The sequence below is a fragment of the Drosophila tropicalis genome, unplaced genomic scaffold, assembly GCF_018151085.1.
Source record: "Drosophila tropicalis isolate 14030-0801.00 unplaced genomic scaffold, ASM1815108v1 contig_694, whole genome shotgun sequence".
Classification (NCBI taxonomy): domain Eukaryota; kingdom Metazoa; phylum Arthropoda; class Insecta; order Diptera; family Drosophilidae; genus Drosophila; species Drosophila tropicalis.
The window spans coordinates 6,059,684-6,077,838 of NW_027173176.1; the positions used below are offsets into that span (position 1 = coordinate 6,059,684).

At 41.3% G+C, this 18,155-nt stretch overlaps 4 protein-coding genes across 4 annotated transcripts; 3 read left to right on the forward strand and 1 right to left on the reverse strand.

The window, feature by feature from the left end:
* The first annotated feature begins 2 nt into the window (after positions 1–2).
* LOC137579326 (uncharacterized) lies at positions 3–5,555 on the forward strand. The gene is made up of 2 exons (XM_068293058.1): positions 3–4,262; positions 4,322–5,555. Exons 1-2 carry the CDS (start codon positions 1,567–1,569, stop codon positions 5,538–5,540), a joined length of 3,915 nt encoding a protein of 1,304 aa, XP_068149159.1. The 5' UTR covers positions 3–1,566; the 3' UTR covers positions 5,541–5,555.
* Positions 5,556–5,731: 176 nt separating this feature from the next.
* On the reverse strand, positions 5,732–7,637 carry Gr61a (Gustatory receptor 61a). Its single transcript, XM_068292918.1, has 8 exons — positions 7,469–7,637; positions 7,139–7,330; positions 6,885–7,079; positions 6,632–6,798; positions 6,431–6,553; positions 6,212–6,366; positions 5,898–6,150; positions 5,732–5,821 (listed from the first exon to the last, which is right to left on the reverse strand). The coding sequence occupies exons 1-8, from the start codon at positions 7,635–7,637 to the stop codon at positions 5,732–5,734; spliced, it is 1,344 nt and encodes a 447-aa protein (XP_068149019.1).
* A 234-nt stretch (positions 7,638–7,871) lies between these two features.
* LOC137579214 (gustatory receptor for sugar taste 64a-like) lies at positions 7,872–8,867 on the forward strand. The gene is made up of 3 exons (XM_068292919.1): positions 7,872–8,064; positions 8,189–8,338; positions 8,428–8,867. The coding sequence occupies exons 1-3, from the start codon at positions 7,872–7,874 to the stop codon at positions 8,865–8,867; spliced, it is 783 nt and encodes a 260-aa protein (XP_068149020.1).
* Positions 8,868–9,940: 1,073 nt separating this feature from the next.
* LOC137579458 (gustatory receptor for sugar taste 64b) lies at positions 9,941–11,693 on the forward strand. The gene is made up of 6 exons (XM_068293252.1): positions 9,941–9,980; positions 10,197–10,586; positions 10,652–11,090; positions 11,152–11,317; positions 11,384–11,473; positions 11,534–11,693. Exons 1-6 carry the CDS (start codon positions 9,941–9,943, stop codon positions 11,627–11,629), a joined length of 1,221 nt encoding a protein of 406 aa, XP_068149353.1. The 3' UTR covers positions 11,630–11,693.
* Positions 11,694–18,155: the final 6,462 nt, after the last annotated feature.

The following is an 18,155-nucleotide window of genomic DNA, read 5'->3' on the forward strand; positions in this document are numbered from 1 at the left end:
AAAGTCTGTAATATATATACGATTTCAAAATTCTTTAGTTAACTGATTAGCGAATTAGGGAAATTTGAATTACATGTTTTTAATTAAAAACATTAAACAGTCGCCAGATAGGTTGTTCGATATCTAAAACTGTTTCATCATTTTAATCAAAAATGTGTAATTTTAATGGAATGTACAGCGGCTATCATACATGCTATAGATATAGATGCTGCCCGGTGAATATGCAAGGTCAGGGATCATCATTCTTTCCGATTTGTAGGGAAAATCCAGCCACACGTCAGAAAATTCAATTTCGTCAGTCAACAAATTATCAGCCAAAGTCATTGAAGGACAAATTCAATGCGAATGCTCGGAACAACGAAGCGAATGAAGAAAGAGCCAAGCCAGGACAGGGGAAGGAAAACAACGAAGGCATAACAGTAGCAACAACAGGTGCAACTCAAATATTTTCGGCTGCGAAGAACACCTCAAATACATCGATTCATACAAGGAAGTGTAGTGCTCGATGCAGAACTTCAATGCCATCCAATAGTCCTAGGATCTCTTCACAAACGGATAAGCCACGCAAGAGCTGTACTCCAACAAATTCTGCCAGAAGCAGTGATCAAAAGCTGAAGAAAACGAATGTCTCTTCAGACACTGAGAAGGAAAAGGAGAACGAGGATGGAACGACATCCAGGGCTTCTGTTAAGGACACAACTCAATCAACTGATTCACGTAGAAGCGTAACTTTAGATACTAATCCGGAATTACGGCAAAGTAGGGAACCGATTAAAGAGGCACCGAGTGAACCAGAATACTCTTCATTATCGGTTAAAAACAGTCAAGCTACGGCGCCACACCAACAAGATGCCTCTTCATTAAGTGGAACGGTTAAAGATGAAGCACAATCTGATGTTGTCCGCAAAAGTCTTACCTCTGCTTCTCTTACTGCTCCATCGCTAATTACAGAGGATCCCCTAAACGCTCAACAAGTCCCATCCCCTACTGCCAAATTAAGCCACACAAAGTCCTCAGATAAACAAGTATCAAACAAAAGTTTACACCTAACAAAAGTTGCACAAACGTCTTTTGTAATGGAAAGCTTTATCGAACCCATGAGAAAGGAAAACAAGCGAAGTCAAACCGTGAGCCCTATACAAACTGCAACTGATTATGACTCAATGCCCGTCAAGCGAACTATACAGCAGCATCCTTTTTTCAAGTAACTCTATGGATAAAAATGATAAGAACTTTTCGAGCAGCAGCAGCAGTAAAGGCTTAAAACAATTTCTTGCAAATAAATCTGGCTTTCGACGGTCTAGCCCCACAAAAGAAATAAGAGACATTGGGAAAAAGAATGCTAATGCTGATCACGAAGGCAGGTGCTCCAGTATATGTTCCTGTTATCAATCTACTCGCACTCTGTATCGTGCAAAATTGAAGGCACAAGAGAAATCGCGAAGCCCATATGGAAGAACAAGCATTGATCCTGCCAAGGATGAGCAAAAGTCTCTGGTTAAAGCCAAACCCAAAGTGATTAGGCGTAAGAGGCCAACTGCTTAACTCCACAGGTTCGAATGTAACATGCCCATCCGTGTGAATATACCCACATCAATTTGTATGCAAAACCTCTTTGGATTCTCCCCATTTGCCTCCCCTGTGAATACCATGGCCAACAGTCTAATTAGGGCAACTGATCCAATGAATTCACCCAAAATATGCATCTCTCTGGGTCCATCAAGTATTCCTTCTCAATTGCCACAGATCCAAGAGAGCCAAGTAGTAAAGCCCGTGAAAGGTAAAGGGAAAGTGAATAAAAGGGGCAGAAAATTCTCGCCCCCAAGTAGTTATCCCTTTCCCTGTGAGATGTCAACACAGACCTCACCCACTTCGCAAATTACTCCCACACCCAACTCTCTGGCAGTATCAGAGCCTGCTTCCCCTGACTTAAGCAGTGTGATATTTTCACAATGTAAGCTGTTGCAAAATTGTGTTGAACTGATAACTAAGCAATTGGCCATATCTGAGGAGAAGCGACACTTGGATGAAAACTCTAACAATGAGTGCAATGGGAATGTGAAATCTCAACACAAACGACTAGGCCGGAAAGCAGATAAAGTAAGGGAGGAGAAGCAGGAGGTAGACTGTGAAGGACAATGTCTGTCTACCGATGAGGACAGTTGTTTGGATCATGCTCAAAAGGAAAAAGCTGATCAACCTTCACGTCGTTCCAATTTAAAGTGTATTCATCGAAGGGGTAACCCGGAAATGAACACTCTGCGTGTCCCCATAAGTGCTCACGTCTCGGGAAATAGTTTAAGCTTGGCTGATTCTCATAGGTTCCCAGATACTGTTCCTAAAAACAGTTTATTAAGTGGGTTGTCCGACAAAATGCTGCCAGCCCATCATGAGTATCTATACGCCGTTTGTCCAAATCATTACAAAATCAAGGAAATGCCAGAAACCCTGGTGCCAAGTAACAGCGTAGCTAGTACCCTCAAAAGAAATAAGTTGAATGCAATATCACATCACACGCCAAGTGAGAATCCTTTATCTCAAACAGTGCCAGTTGATCAGTTTCATTCTGATGCTGAGAGTCAACGATATGCATCTTGTCTTCCCAGTAAGAGAACAATTCCTGCTCTATCCTTGCCTTTTCCGGATATGCAAGAAAATTGGAGAACAGCAAGCTATTCCCAAACTAACTACACTTGGCAAGAACCGCCAATTCATCAGCAGTTTCAAAGAGAGGAATTGGAGGAGAATTGTCGCAAATGCTGTTTAAGAAGAGAACCCATGTTTTACAGCCCTCAGTCTAGTATTAAGCGCGAAGATTTAAGATCCGCCCAAGACTCAACATCGGAATGGAATGAACCTAGCAGAGGATCAGGTCAGCAAATGTGTCAAATTGAAGATCAAACAAATATTGTTAGGTCGCCAAGACCAAGTGTTACCAACAATCGAGTAAATGTTGTCCCGAATAAGCTTTTCAGGTCTGGTGAAACATCGAATAAAATCATGAAAACTCCAGGATTGAGTGCCTCTCGAAGAGATCGAGAAAATAATGTTTCAAATAGGCAACCCACAAAGCGACTGAGTCCATCGGGAACTCGAGAATTTTCAGAATCTTTAGTTACCCCAAATCCTTATTTGGCACCTAAACAAAAACCCAGCGAACTCACTGAAAACAAATCAAGAGCAAGTAGTTTAAGAAGTAGTCAGCGCCAAGGACATAAAAAGTTTTTGCAACTGCCACTGGAAGTTACTTCTCTGAAAGAACTCATAGACAGTACTTCGATATCTAATCCACCAACATCGAATAATAACGCTCAAAATAAGGCACATCAAATGCTTGTGAGACCTTCATCTGAGAATTATTCAAAACAAAATTTTCGGACCTTTAGAAGACAACAAAGCAAGGTCAATGCAGCTGTTGGGCAAAACAATGAAACCTATTGCTGGGCAAATGGTGGCGAAGAGGATACACAACTTGTCTCGACTGAAAGCACAGGTGAAGGCACACATGGGGAGGAGAGCTCCCATGTCAACATAGGCTATTTCGGACCATCTCAGGATTTTGCACTCTGCGACTATGCGAACTCTAGGAAGCAGCAACTTAATCTAAAATTGTTAAAACAAATAATTAACGAAAGCTCTATAAAACGTAATATACATTCTGATTGTAGACAGAAAGACGAAACGAAAGGACAAACCACCAACAAAAGTGTTCCAGGCAAAGCGTCTTCTTATAGGCATACCAAGGCCCTGGCAAAACAAATGGACAAGAATTTTGCCAAGCCAACAAAGTCAAATAGTGATGCTCCTAGTCCCATTAATAAAGACAAACTTCGTCCAGGATTGTGTTTGCAATCGGCGCCACCAAGAAGTAAGCGAAAAAAAGAGCCATGTCAGTGTATAAACAGCATATCCAAAGAGATGGGCTTGAATCCATTTTTAACGCGTCGGACCAGATCGGACATAATATTACCATGTCCTCCCTCGCATGGGAAGTCGACGACTTTAATGCCAAAAGAAATGGAATCCTTTCGCTGTGCACCAGCCAGTCCTAGTAGTGCTGTAAGGACTCAAATGTCGCAGTCTGAGGGCAACTGTGAGTGCAATTGCCATTGCGATTTCGATTGTAATATCGATTGTGTGGAGCCCGCAATGGAGCAATATGAATCGGCTGGCGATCAGCGTGGTTTTCCCACCTATCCGCCACAAGAGGGAGGCACCGAAATGCTGGATGTCAGTTCAGACATCTCCCAATCAGATGAATGGTAAGACTAAAATAAAATAACTCACTCATAAGGGCTAATTTTTTCTAAATGTTGTACAGGATTGAGATACCTAGAGAAACATCCAGCGATGCAGCGATGAATGGCACTATTGCTAATGCTCCTGTTCAGTTGCAGTCGCCATGTGCTGGATTCAATCAAGCAAAGACTTCCCATAACGCAGCCATTCAGGGCAAAGAAGTTTCCCCGCCGCCAACGCCTCCCAGCCAGGTAGTCAGTCCTCGCTCAAAGACCAAATGCAAGTCCGAGGTCAACAAAGGGAAAAATATGCAACAATTGTACAGGGAGATGGTCACGAAGAAAAAAACAGTAATGCTAATGCATCCGCGGCGTTTGCGTAGCGCAGGTAGTGTACAATCTGCTCCAATGACGATGATGCAACGAGTAGTGCCCAATCGACAGCAGGATCAGAGTTTCCATAGGTTGCCGACAATGCCCCAGGAATCATCGCATTCGACCTTTTCTTCAACTTCGTCGTCGATGATTTCGCGACAAAGGAGTGGAATGGCTCGAGACGACTTGCCAGAGCCATTGCTAATGGAGACAACTTGCAGTTGTGATATGGGTCAGTTCCTTCCACCACAGTATCCTGGCCAAATGCCAAATGCTGAGTGCTTGGGCAATCAACAACAACAAATGCTGAAACAACAGCAACAACTATGGCAGCAACAGCAACTAATTGAGCATCAGAGGCATATAATAGAACAATACCAACGACCACTCTCTGGACAAACATTTACAGAAGGATACCCACAACAGAACAACAACAACAACAACAGTAATATAGATTACATTAGGGAGTGCACGGATTGCAATTGTTGGGTGGATCCACGAGATATCAGACAATCATCCATGGGACACTTTCAATCTGAGCAGTCCTTGTCTCAAGATTATCAACCGTACAGAAGTGTCTCCCATCAATATCCAGTTCCGATCAAGTCCGATCAGTTGGACATAAGAATGCAAATGATGACACCATCTTTCTATCAAGGAACCATGGCCGAATATGGCATTGAACGTATTGGTTCAAATTTTCAACCTCCTCGCCGATCTATCGAATGTTTTGGCCAACAGTTCCAAGGGCCACAACTGCAAGGGGCTAGTACATCGATTCCTTGCCTGATTTCTGGCCATCCATGCGCTACAGTGCGTCAATCGCAACAACCTCAACCCCGATTGCGGACTTACAATGCCCCCCAATGCCCTCAACCAATGTACAAACATTTCAATAATACTTACACTGAATCAAGTACCATTTAGTATGATTATATTTCAGGGGCCTCCAAAACAAATAAATTTAACTAGTCATGTAATAGAAAATAGAGATAACATAGAGTAAATGAATTTATTAAATTACAGATAATTATGTGGGGCATCTTACATACACAGATGGAACACTGTGTGTGCAGGGATGAATCGAGAGAATCGAAGGTTTTCTGCTCATCTTACTTTTAGGTACATAGCTCGGGGAGTCCAGCTCTACGATTTTTAGCATCCAATTGCAACAGCATAAACTCATAGGTAACCAAAGTGGCCATCATCTAATAGGAATTCAAAAAGGAAATCAATATTTCACATTCTCAAAGTGTGTGTTAGTTGTTTTTGTGAGGGACTCACACCAAAGAAACTTTTGCGTGTCAAATAGAAGAGACGACAGCCAGACAGGGCTATGTATTCATTGGTTATTTGCTGGGCAAAACGTTGAACTTCCTGTGACCAAGACTCACTGGGTATCATATAGAGTGCCTTCAGTGGCAGCCGAGACGCCTCATTTATTTGGGAGGCGCACAGAAAGACCAAAAATGTACGTGTCAATAGGAATATTAAAGAGTACCAAAAGTATATATAATTAATGGTATAACGCAGTTTACTGTACACAGATTAAAAGTAATTGATGTTAGTTAGAAGAGGAACTAGCGATACATACTTACGTAAATATGGCCAGTAGGGCATTGCAAATGAAGTAGACATTGTTCAGACACGATATCAATATTATAACAGACATGCTGAAATCAACAAGCTCCAACAGTTCACACAATCGAACATGATCCATTCGTATGTCCGACCACAAGGCATCCGGAACAAACTATGTAAACTTCTGTGTAAGAAAATCAAAATCTACATGGAAAGAGAGATCCCATATAACTTACGCAATTAGCCAATTTGAGAACACGTCTGGCAAACTGTTGAAACCGTTGGGCAAGACCAAGACTTACTAGCATAATAAATAGATCCATGAAATTCCAAATGAAGGTAAAAGTTCCATTTAGAAACTGCTTCGAAAAAAACGAAGAAAACGAAGAAATGCTAATCGAAAAATGGGGAAATTTTTTTCAGACTTTATCACATACAAATGCATAGAAAACGGATATAATGTTGTATGGGATTATTTCAAATATATCAGCAAATTCTTTTTGCACATACGATGCAAAGGTGATCCTTGAATGATTCGTATGACAGTGGAGTACATGCATCCGATAGCTATAATAGCCAGAGGCATAATACAAAGCATGTTCCACTGTGCAGGCGGAGAGGACGAGAGAAAAGAAAAACTCTGCGAATGTGAAATCGAATGACTCCAGTAGAAATCATTATCACACTTACCCATAGCCACAATACTAAGGCAGGTGCCAAGCAAACGCAGTTTATATTTTAAGCTTCTTTTTGGAGGTATATAGGGCGGAAAGAGCATCAGTATATCCAAACAACTCCATGGTACGATGAGACGTGACCAACAGCGGGCAAAACTGACAAAACTGGCGCATATTATCATGCCCATTATAAAGAAGAATAGGCCCACTAAATACCAAACAATAATAACCAATAATGACTTTTAACTCAATTTTTTTTTTTGTTACCCATATTTTTGGCATTCAATCCCACAGTGAGTAATCTATCGGCCACAATGATCGTTTTAAGGCCTCCCAGTAATAGAAATACCACAGTGAACACCATTCCCATGGAACGCATACGAAATTTCACTTCTTGGGGATCTCTACTCAATACATTTGATAGTGGCATAATTCCAAAAATCTGTGCTAGACATAGATCTAAAAGTGGTGAGGATTAAATAGAAATTTAAGGAAAAGTATTATCCGATGGCTTATCAGAACCTATTGGAACTCTTTGCTCAGTTAAAACAATTGATACTCCCAACTAGTTTTTGATTTTCTGTTTTGAATATTTACACGGTCTGATGGCTCGATGAAATGTATCCAGATCTTCAAAGTTCTTACTGTGACCCCAAAGACAACGTAGCTTGACCTCTGCTAAAACCCGTTGTTTTTGTCTTTTTGCCTTGAGGTGACGCAAAATATTTGCATCAGGCTTAAATGCGGTGCCACCATTCTGCCACATGGCTAAGACCAAACTAGCAGCAGTTACTGTCCTTTGGCTGTTAATCCCTATTAAACTATGTTTTGTCTCATAATTATTGTTTACAATATTCGCCACACTGCATGTTGATTAAATTAGAACCTATAATTTCTTCACCCCTTTTACACCAACCCCCTGACTGACAAGTCCGCTGGTGTTTCCATTGAACAGGGGAAATATGTGAAACCAACTTTCGCATGAAAGCTTAGTAGAGAAATGACCAGCAACATGGCAGGACGTGAATCGAAACTACGGGAAATTCTTCATCAACAAGTGGCCGATGAAGCATTTACTCCTTCCGCAGATATTCCGTCAACTAAAGAGGAGAATTTCGAATTCAGTTTGGCGGCAAATGAAAAGCATACGGACTATGCCCAATTGGATTTATTCCATCGTGCCGTCTATCCTAGTATGTAAAATGTATTTGCCAATCATTTAGCATGAATTTCAATCAGAAATTGTTGTTGTTTGCCTTGTTTCTTTGTGCCTAGTCATGCTATTGGCGCAATGTTTTGCCATAATGCCATTGACAGGTGTCTGGGAGGCAAATCCAAAGCGCATACGTTTCGCCTTCAAGTCCATTCAAATGATGTTTACAATCATTTTCATGGTATTCAGCTCCATATTAACCCTGGGCACATTGAAGCACTTGCTTAAAATTGGTGTTAATGCCAAGAATTTCGGTGAGATCAATCGTCAGTCTCGCAGTTCAAACTTCTATATGTTGAAATTTCAAATATATATATGTACAAACATATGTCTGTATTCGCAGTCGGTCTTGTATTTTTTGTCTGTGTGCAGAGTGCCTGCATAATATTCATTGATTTGGCTCGACATTGGCCACCAGTGATACGTTATTGGACACGTACGGAAATGGTTTTCACTCGTCCACCCTACGAAATACCGAAAAACAATCTAGCAAGACGCATCCGCTTGGCTGCTCTCATCATTATAGCCATGTCAATTGGCGAACATGCCTTGTATTTGACATCGGCAATCATTACCTATACAAAACGCCGACATATTTGTGCTCTTACCGACAATCGCACCTCAAGTGTTGTTACTTTCGATGCCTATATGGAGGAGAACTACTCTTATGTGTTCCAAATTTTGCCCTATAGCCCATTCATTGCTGTCTATGTGCTGGTAAGTGTAAGAAAGCCTTGCGAACTCTTTCCGAATAACACCACGAAACCATTTTCATTCAGCTAATCAATGGCATTTGCACATTCATTTGGAACTACATGGACTTGTTCATTATGATGATTAGCAAAGGCTTGGCCTATCGTTTTGAGCAAATCTCGACGCGTATACGTAAACTGGAATCGGAGCAAATGATACCAGAATCCACGTTTATCGAAATTCGCGAACATTATGTGAAAATGTGTGAAATCTTGGAGCGGGTGGACAATGTGATGTCCAGTCTAATATTGTTGTCGTGTGTGAACAATTTATACTTTGTTTGCTATCAGCTACTGAATGTCTTCAAGTAAGTGTTCATTCAGGAACGATTCCTGGAGATTTTCACAAGTCTTGCTCAATTCAAGCAAATTGCGTTGGCCCATCAACTATGTGTACTTTTGGTATTCCCTGCTCTATCTGATTGGGCGTTGTGCATTCGTTTTTCTAACCGCCGCGGCCATCAATGATGAGTCCAAGAGCGCTTTGGGCATATTGCGGCGCGTCTCCACAAGAAGTTGGTGTGTCGAAGTGGAACGTTTGATTTTCCAAATGACCACACAAACGGTGGCCTTGTCGGGCAAGAAATTCTATTTTCTAACGCGTCGTTTACTATTTGGAGTGAGTAGAATATCCCCCTCCCCCATCCTCAAATAAAGAAAGAATTTCTTTTCACACTTCTTATTTTAGATGGCTGGAACTATTGTCACCTACGAGTTGGTCTTATTGCAATTCGATGAACCTAATCGACGCAAAGGATTGCTTCCCCTGTGTGCCTGAGTGAATGAACCGATTATCAGCACTGGAATTTAATATTCCTCAACTTTACCTTTACCATTTCACACCTCCACCTCCACCTCCACCCCCAACCCCTTTCCCACCTATCCTGTTATTGTTAGTTGTTGTTCTTGTTGACATTTGTCATGTCAGTTGCAGCTGACAGGCTTAGCAATTAGCATTTAAATAGTTTGTAAATTGTAAAAACACACACACACACTCACACATTGCAAAAATATTATACAAAGCTACCACGCCCCCTTTTGTATTCAAATAGGAAGTAAGTCCGTTTGGTTTGTCCATTTAGGGAGTCCAGTGCTCATTTGGCCATGCCGCAGGGTGAAACATTCTGTAGCGCTGTCTCCAAAGGTGTGCCAAGTGTTAAGTGAAGACAAAAAATCTAACAGGAAGCGATTTAAGAAAGAGAAAGGAGAAAGTTTTCTTAGAGAAAGGCCTTAAAAATAGTTTTTGCTTTTTTGTTTCTTATTGATTAAACATTTTTATTGAGGATATAATTTTTAATTTGATTTCCATTTCAAATTTCACACATTCTAACGTTTTTCTATTTCCTCTATATGTGTATAGTGCTATTCATATCACAGATTTTCGCACTGTTGCCAGTGAGCAATGTCCGTTCCGTGAATGTGGAGGGCATTGCATTCAAATGGTTAAGCCCACATATTTTGTATTCGATCATCATAGCCATATTGAATCTTTGTGAATTTGGCGCGGTGCTAAATTTTGTCAGCAAGGTGGCCATTAATTTCCACAACTCGAGCACTCTGTCCTTGTATATCGTTTGTTTGCTGGAACACTTCTTCTTCTGGAGATTGGCCATTAAATGGCCAAGGATAATGAGAAAATGGCATGCTGTGGAGCAATTATTTCTTAGCGTGCCATATCGTTTCTACGGTGAATACAAAATTAAGAAACGAATCTATATAGTATTCAGTATAGTGATGTCATCGGCATTGGGTGAGTTTTGTTATCGAATCTCTCCAAATTGCCAGGATAACAGGATACATCACATGTTCTTGTAGTGGAGCACTGCCTGCTGTTGCTCAATTCGTTTCATCTCAGCAATATGGAGCGTACACAATGCAAAATCAATGTTACCTACTTTGAAAGCGTTTACAAATGGGAACGTCCACATTTGTATATGATTTTACCCTATCACTTTTGGCTGTTGCCCCTATTCGAATGGATCAACCTGACCATAGCATATCCACGGTCCTTTACCGATTGCTTTATAATGTGCATTGGCATCGGTTTGGCAGCACGATTCCATCAGCTGCATCGTCGGATTGCTGCAGTTCATCGTAAGGTGATGCCAGGCATATTCTGGACTGAAGTTCGTGAGCATTATTTGGCCTTGAAGCGATTGGTTCGTCTATTGGACGGAGCTGTTGCCCCCTTGGTTCTATTGGCCTTTGGCAATAACATGTCATTCATATGTTTTCAGCTCTTCAATAGCTTCAAGTGAGTGCAAAGGACATATAATTGGAAATATCTTCATTATCAACTCTTTTTGTTTGCTTAGAAATATTGGAGTGGATTTTATTGTCATGTTGGCTTTTTGGTATTCTCTGGTGTTTGCCATATTACGCACCATGTTGACCATTTTCGTGGCCTCGTCCATCAATGATTTTGAGCGTAAAATTGTCATTGCTCTCAGAGATGTCCCGGCCAAGGCTTGGTCCATTGAGGTATAGATCTTGACTTGGTATTGTAACAATCTTTCATTTGGAGTGTCTCCGTTTTGTGTGGGGCAGGTTCAACGTTTCAGTGAGCAATTGGGTAATGATATGACCGCTTTATCTGGCAATGGCTTCTTTCTACTAACACGACAACTAGTCCTGACCGTAAGTAAATGTGTTTGGAACTGCTTAAGCCGAGAAATATCCCACTGTTCTCTTTTTTAGATGGGCACTACCATTATAACCTATGAGCTTATGATATCCGATGTTATTAATCAAGGTGCCATTAGGCAAAAGACTCAATACTGCAGAGAATATTAAAAAAAAAACGTATTCTTAATTTAAATTTTCCCAATGGATAGCTAGAAATTTGTTTGTTGTTTCACCTCCCCTCCTCGTACTTGTTTTTAAAAGATTATAATCTTGCGAAAATATATTGTCAAGTCAAATGTGACTCCGCCCCCTTTTATGGTTTGATAAATTGCAAATTTTCAGCTAAGTTCTTTTCCATTTCATCGCGAACAGCGAAGAAATGAAGACCAATAATCGAAATACCTTGCAACACGCCATCGGACCATGTGAGTGAAGAATTTGTCTATAAGCCCATAAAATTTTGTTTTTGAATTCTCCAAGATCTCGCTGTTAGTTCTAACACTGGCCCAGTTTTTCGGCGTTCTGCCAGTGTGTGGAGTTTGGCCCAGTTCGCCGGTGGAGAATGTGCACTTCCAATGGATATCGCCATCGTTTTTTATAGCCGTTGGTATATTCCTGTTTTCCATTATGGACTTTGTCCTATCATCTAAAGTGGTTTTGGACCATGGCTTGAAAATTTACACCATTGGTGAGTACTATCCTCTCTTGGGCAGTTTTAAACGTATACTCTTATAAGGATTTTGGTTTTTGAAGGCTCCCTTAGCTTCAGTGTGATTTGTATATTCTGTTTCGGTGTCTTTTTGTTACTTTCACGTCACTGGCCACGAGTCGCCCGACAGACGGCGAACTGTGAGTTGATTTTTCTTCAACCGGGCTACGACTGTAGGATGGCTCGGCAATTCAGTCGCCGCCTTCGATGGTGGGGTGTGGGTCTACTGGTTGCCTCCCTCCTGGAACACTCGACCTACGTGAGCAGTGCGGTCTACAGCAATTACTTGCAAATCCGTGAATGCAATCTGATTGTCGACTTTTGGGCAAACTATTTTCAACGTGAGCGTCAGCAATTGTTTGTGATATTTCCGTTCTCACATTGGCTAATCCCCTTCATCGAATGGACCACATTGTCCATGACATTCGCCTGGAATTTCGTGGATATTTTTCTCATCTTGGTCTGTCGCGGCATGCAAATGCGTTTCCAGCAATTGCATTGGCGCATCCGTCAGAATGCCTGGCAACGTCGGTCCAATGAGTTTTGGCAGCAAATTCGCAGCGATCTACTGGATCTGTGTGAGTTACTGAAGCTCTACGACATGGAATTGAGTGGATTAATTGTCCTATCTTGTGCCCATAACATGTACTTTGTTTGTGTTCAAGTCTACCATAGTTTCCAGTGAGTCAGTTCAGTTTAAGGCATTTCCTTCTGTTGTCTTTATCTTCTCTATCTATCAGATCAAAGGGAACCATAATGGATGAGCTATATTTCTGGACCTGTCTCTCATATGTAATTATGCGTATTTTGAATATGATGTTTGCCGCATCCGCCATACCGCAGGAGGCAAAAGAGATATCCTACACACTATACGAGGTGCCCACTGAATTTTGGTGCCTGGAATTGAAGCGTCTGAATGAGATTATCCAAACGGAGACATTTGCCCTTAGCGGCAAGGGTTATTTCTTTCTAACAAGGCGTCTAATATTTGCTGTTGGTCCAAAGTTCAATCTGTATATCCTATGAGTATTTTTTGATAAAAACTTTTACATTTTAGATGGCAGCCACCTTGATGGTCTACGAGCTGGTACTTATTAATCAAATGGCTGGTTCTGCCGTCGAAAAGAGTTTCTGCGAGGGCGGAGTTGGCTCCTCGAAAAGTATATTTTCCTAACAAGTGAAACTCCAAATGGCATATGTTTAATCAAGATCTTATCTTAATATACATACTTACCCACATACATATACCTGAAATATACAATGCGTGTCTATAAAAACTGTCAAGTTGACAACGATTTCAATCTTATTTGGCCGCCATTGCGGGTTGGGTGATAATTGTGAACATTACCTGCAAAAAGGGAAACCTTCGTTCAGATTGTTGAAATGCCACAGCGAAATACATTGCAACATGCATTGGGACCCTGTAAGTGCTTTTTTACATAAAGGAAAGGACATAATGTCTAGTGAGTGTCTTCGTTGTCAGTTTTAGTGATTGCGCAGTTTTTTGGTGTCTTTCCCATCTCTGGGGTCGGACCCGGTTGCATGGTTGAAAATATACGTTTCCTCTGGCTATCGCCTGTGATAGTTTTGACTGGATGTGCCTATTTCTTTGCCGGCATAGATTTTGTGCTCTCGGCCAGACTGCTCATACAGAATGGTCTCAAGATCTACACGATGGGTAAGTGGATGGCTTGTGGGATACCTTAACTACCTTTCTCTGTTTTCTGTGTGTAGGTTCCCTTAACTTCAGTGTGATTTGCATCTTCTGTTTCGGTGTGTTCCTTTCCCTCTCACGCCACTGGCCACAATTGGCTGAGCGAACTGCTCGCTGCGAATTGATATTCCATGAGAAACGCTACAGTTGCCCATTGGGTAATCAATTTGGTCATCGCCTGCGTATCTGGGGCCTTGCTCTAACATTGGCTGCTCTCTGCGAGCACTTGACCTATGTGGGCAGTGCCGTCTATAGCAATTATATGCAAATACATGAATGCAAATTGAATGTGGACTTCTGGCAAAATTATTTCCAACGCGAGCGCCACGAATTGTTCTCAATTATGGACTACAATGTTTGGATTATACCCTTCCTCGAATGGACAACTCTCTCGATGACCTTTGTGTGGAGTTTTGTCGACATATTCTTGATTCTAATTTGTCGCAGCATGGAGATGCGTTTCAAGCAGTTCCATTGGCACTTGAGACAATACAATTGGCAACGTCAGCCATTCCACGAGTTCTGGCAAGAGACTCTCTCCGATCTGTTGGAATTGAGTGATTTGTTCAAACTATATGATAAGCATTTGTCTGGCCTGATTCTATGCTCATGTGCCCATAACATGTATTTCATTTGTGTGCAAATCTATCACAGTTTTCAGTAAGTTTTTACTTTTTAAAGAGAAACGAGAGTTCATTTCTTAGACATCAAACATTTTTCCAGGGCCAAAGGCAGTTACATGGATGAGTTATACTTTTGGTTCTGTTTGGGCTATGTCATTGCCCGCATTTCGAATATGATGTTTGCTGCCTCTTCGATACCTCAAGAGGCCAAAGAGATATCCTATACCCTATATGAAGTACCTACGAAGTTCTGGTGTGTGGAATTGGAACGTCTAAATGAAATATTCCGTTTTGAAGCATTTGCGTTAAGTGGCAAGGGATATTTCTATATGACACGACGTTTAATATTTGCGGTAAATAATAATTATGGCTAATAAGCTTTCATTTCCATGTCCTGTCGTTCCATTTGTCCAGATGGCTGCCACTTTAATGGTCTACGAATTGGTGTTAGTTAACCAATTGGCTGGCTCTGAGGTGCAGAAAAGTATCTGCAGTCGTGGGGCGGGCTCATCCATGAGCATTTTCTATTCCTAAACAAAAATAATTCTCATTCATACGTTTTAGAAAAACAACCTTCAACAACAACCAGAACAACAACAACAGCAGCAACTACTTTGTTTTGTTTTTGCACTTGCATAATTTATAAGTTGACCACAGTTTGTTTTTTTGCATTTGCATTTGCACACAAAGATTATAGACCAGAGATAAGCCTCCAACTGGCGGCTAATGCAACTAAACCATGTCAGTTGTGAACTTCAACATGGCCAGAACGATAGGTCAGGAGACAACAACGACGACGACAACAACAACAACTACGGCATCGAGGACCAAGCACCGACGAGTGCATTTTTGGTCAAAGTCCCGCATAGACAGCGAGTGAGATTACGACTCCAAGAGATCATAACTATTGCAATTCACTCTGTTTCTCTCTCCTCTGGCTCTCCCTAGTGTATCCTTGGAAACTTTGAGAAAAGTTCGTTGGCAATGGTCAAAGGGTAGACTATCAACTGAACATTTTTGTCTGTAAGTATTCTCAATTCGTTCCAATTGAATTTCAGTTAAAACCTTTTTGCGCCACGGTCGTCATGAGGATTACACTTACAATGGCTCCTTTCAAGAGGCCATCAAGCCAGGTAAATTTAAGGGGTAGTTGAGATTTGTTAATGAAGGATTTCAAATTTCACTTTTAGTGCTAATTATTGCCCAAATTTTTGCCCTCATGCCTGTGCGAGGTGTGAGCTCGCGATTCGCTGAAGATCTCAATTTCACGTGGTGGAGTCTCCGCACTTTCTATGCCATGGTGGTCATTGTGGCCTTTGGCATAACCTCTGGATATTTGGTAGCCTTCGTGACGAATGTGCAATTCAATTTCGATTCGGTGGAAACGTTGATATTCTATGGTTCCATTTTTCTCATATCACTGGCATTCTTTCAGCTGGCCCGAAAATGGCCAGCAGTGGTCCAGGAATGGCAGATCGTCGAGGACAAATTGCCACCATTGCGTTTGGGAAAACAGCGTCGCCAATTGGCCCATCAAATCAAGATGATCACTTTGGTGGCCACCATGTGCTCGTTGGGTAAATGACAAACTACTGGCCATCAAGGCCATCTCTCCATCTTAATTCTCTCTTACTTTTGTGCTTTCGTCTAGTGGAGCATTTGCTATCTATGCTATCGACCATATATTTCGTAAACGGATGTCCCATATTTCCCAATAGACCAATCGATAGTTATCTATACTTGAATTTCTCGTCAATTTTCCATTTCATAGAATATACAGATTTCATGGGCATTTTGGGAAAAGTGATTAATATTCTATCAACATTCGCTTGGAACTTTAACGATATCTTTGTAATGGCCGTGAGTGTGGCCTTGGCAGCGAGATTTCGTCAGTTGAATGACCACATGGAAAGGGCCGCCAAACTGGCAAGTGAAAAAAGTTTTCGAGCTCGCTTTATAGCCCGATTCATTGCAATCATTTCAGCCTACAACTGTGGAACATTGGATTCAGTGTAGAATCAACTTTCGCAATCTTTGCAAACTCTGCGAAGTTGTGGACGATGCCATATCGAGCATAACCCTTTTGTGTTTCAGTAATAACTTGTATTTCATTTGTGGCAAGATTCTAAAAAGTATGCAGTAAGTACAAAACAAAGTTCCTTTCTGGCCATTGGAACTATTGATCCTTTTCTGACTCGTAGTCCATGAAGTGGTCCAGTATCTAGTATCTCTAAGGGAACTTTTTATTTCAGAAAGAAACCATCTGCCTCTCAGACAGTGTACTTTTGGTTTTCGCTCATTTATCTGCTGGGACGCACGTTCATCCTTTCCCTTTACAGTGCCAGCATTAACGATGAGTCCAAGCGTCCTCTACAGATCTTTCGCCTAGTGCCACGTGAATACTGGTGCACTGAGGTAATAGACTGAGACTGAGACCATCAGAGAGAACAGTTGAGGCTTATGTGTTCTCTTTTTACTGTGTTGCAGCTCAAACGCTTCTCCGAGGAGGTTCACATGGACACGGTTGCCTTGACCGGCTTGAAGTTCTTTCGCCTGACTCGCGGCGTTGTCATTTCCGTAGCTGGGACAATAGTTACCTACGAGCTGATTCTATTACAATTTAACAAGGATGACAAAGTGATGGATTGCTATGAAGAATGAAGTTTCATTGAATTTTAATGTCGTTTACGATTTCTGCAATGAGATAGAATTAAAATCCTTATTTCTCTTTATACTCGTTTGAATATTCATTAAAATTTTCACACTTAAAGGATATTTTCAAGCATCCTGTTGAATACTTTTACCATCTTTTTAGACTTGAGTAAAAATATCACATACAAACTCATACACACACATGTACACATTCATTACATACATTTTCTAGTCCCATCGTCACGCTGACATTAGCCAAATTAAAGACGAAAAAGTTCATTGACCAAAATGAGGAAAAACAACAACAAAAAGAGGCGAAAAAAAGTTTTCCCCATTTTCCATATAAACCAACACATAGCATTTGCCGGTTCTCGGGCCTCTTTGGTCGGTCGCCTTATGTTGTTAGTTGTTTTTGTTTTAGTTAAAAATAAAGAAAACAAAAACATTTCCGCTTTTGTTTCGTTTGAATTTTGACACGGTATAAGAGATGTATGTAGCTCAAAGATCAACCTCCTCTTCTCCTTCTCTTTCACCCTGAAGTCTTTACCACCCTCCGCCCAAATCCAGCATCGCATCTTCTATCTTCTTCTGCTTCCCGACTCTCGATCTCGATCTTTCGATCAATAAACACCAGGCAGCACAGCCACTGCCAGGGAAGGGGGAAGGGGGAATAGGGAAGGGAGAAGTGGAGTCGTGTTGAGGTGAGGTGAGGCAAATTTTCAAGTGGCGTGCTGAGGCACATGCCACAAGCACAAAGTGGCTGCCACCTAAAGGAATCATTGGGATCGTGCCGTGGCGTGCCGTACCGTGCGATCGCTTCACTTGCTCTTCAAAAATAAGCATTTACAGTTTTTGAACTTCCTCCCCATACCCAAACGTACATACATACATACGTACATATGTACATACATACATGTATGCAAAAGACGAAGTTGAAGGAAGAACCCTCAATTTCTCCCACTCTCTGTCTCTCTCTCACTCTCTCTTTCCCTTCTT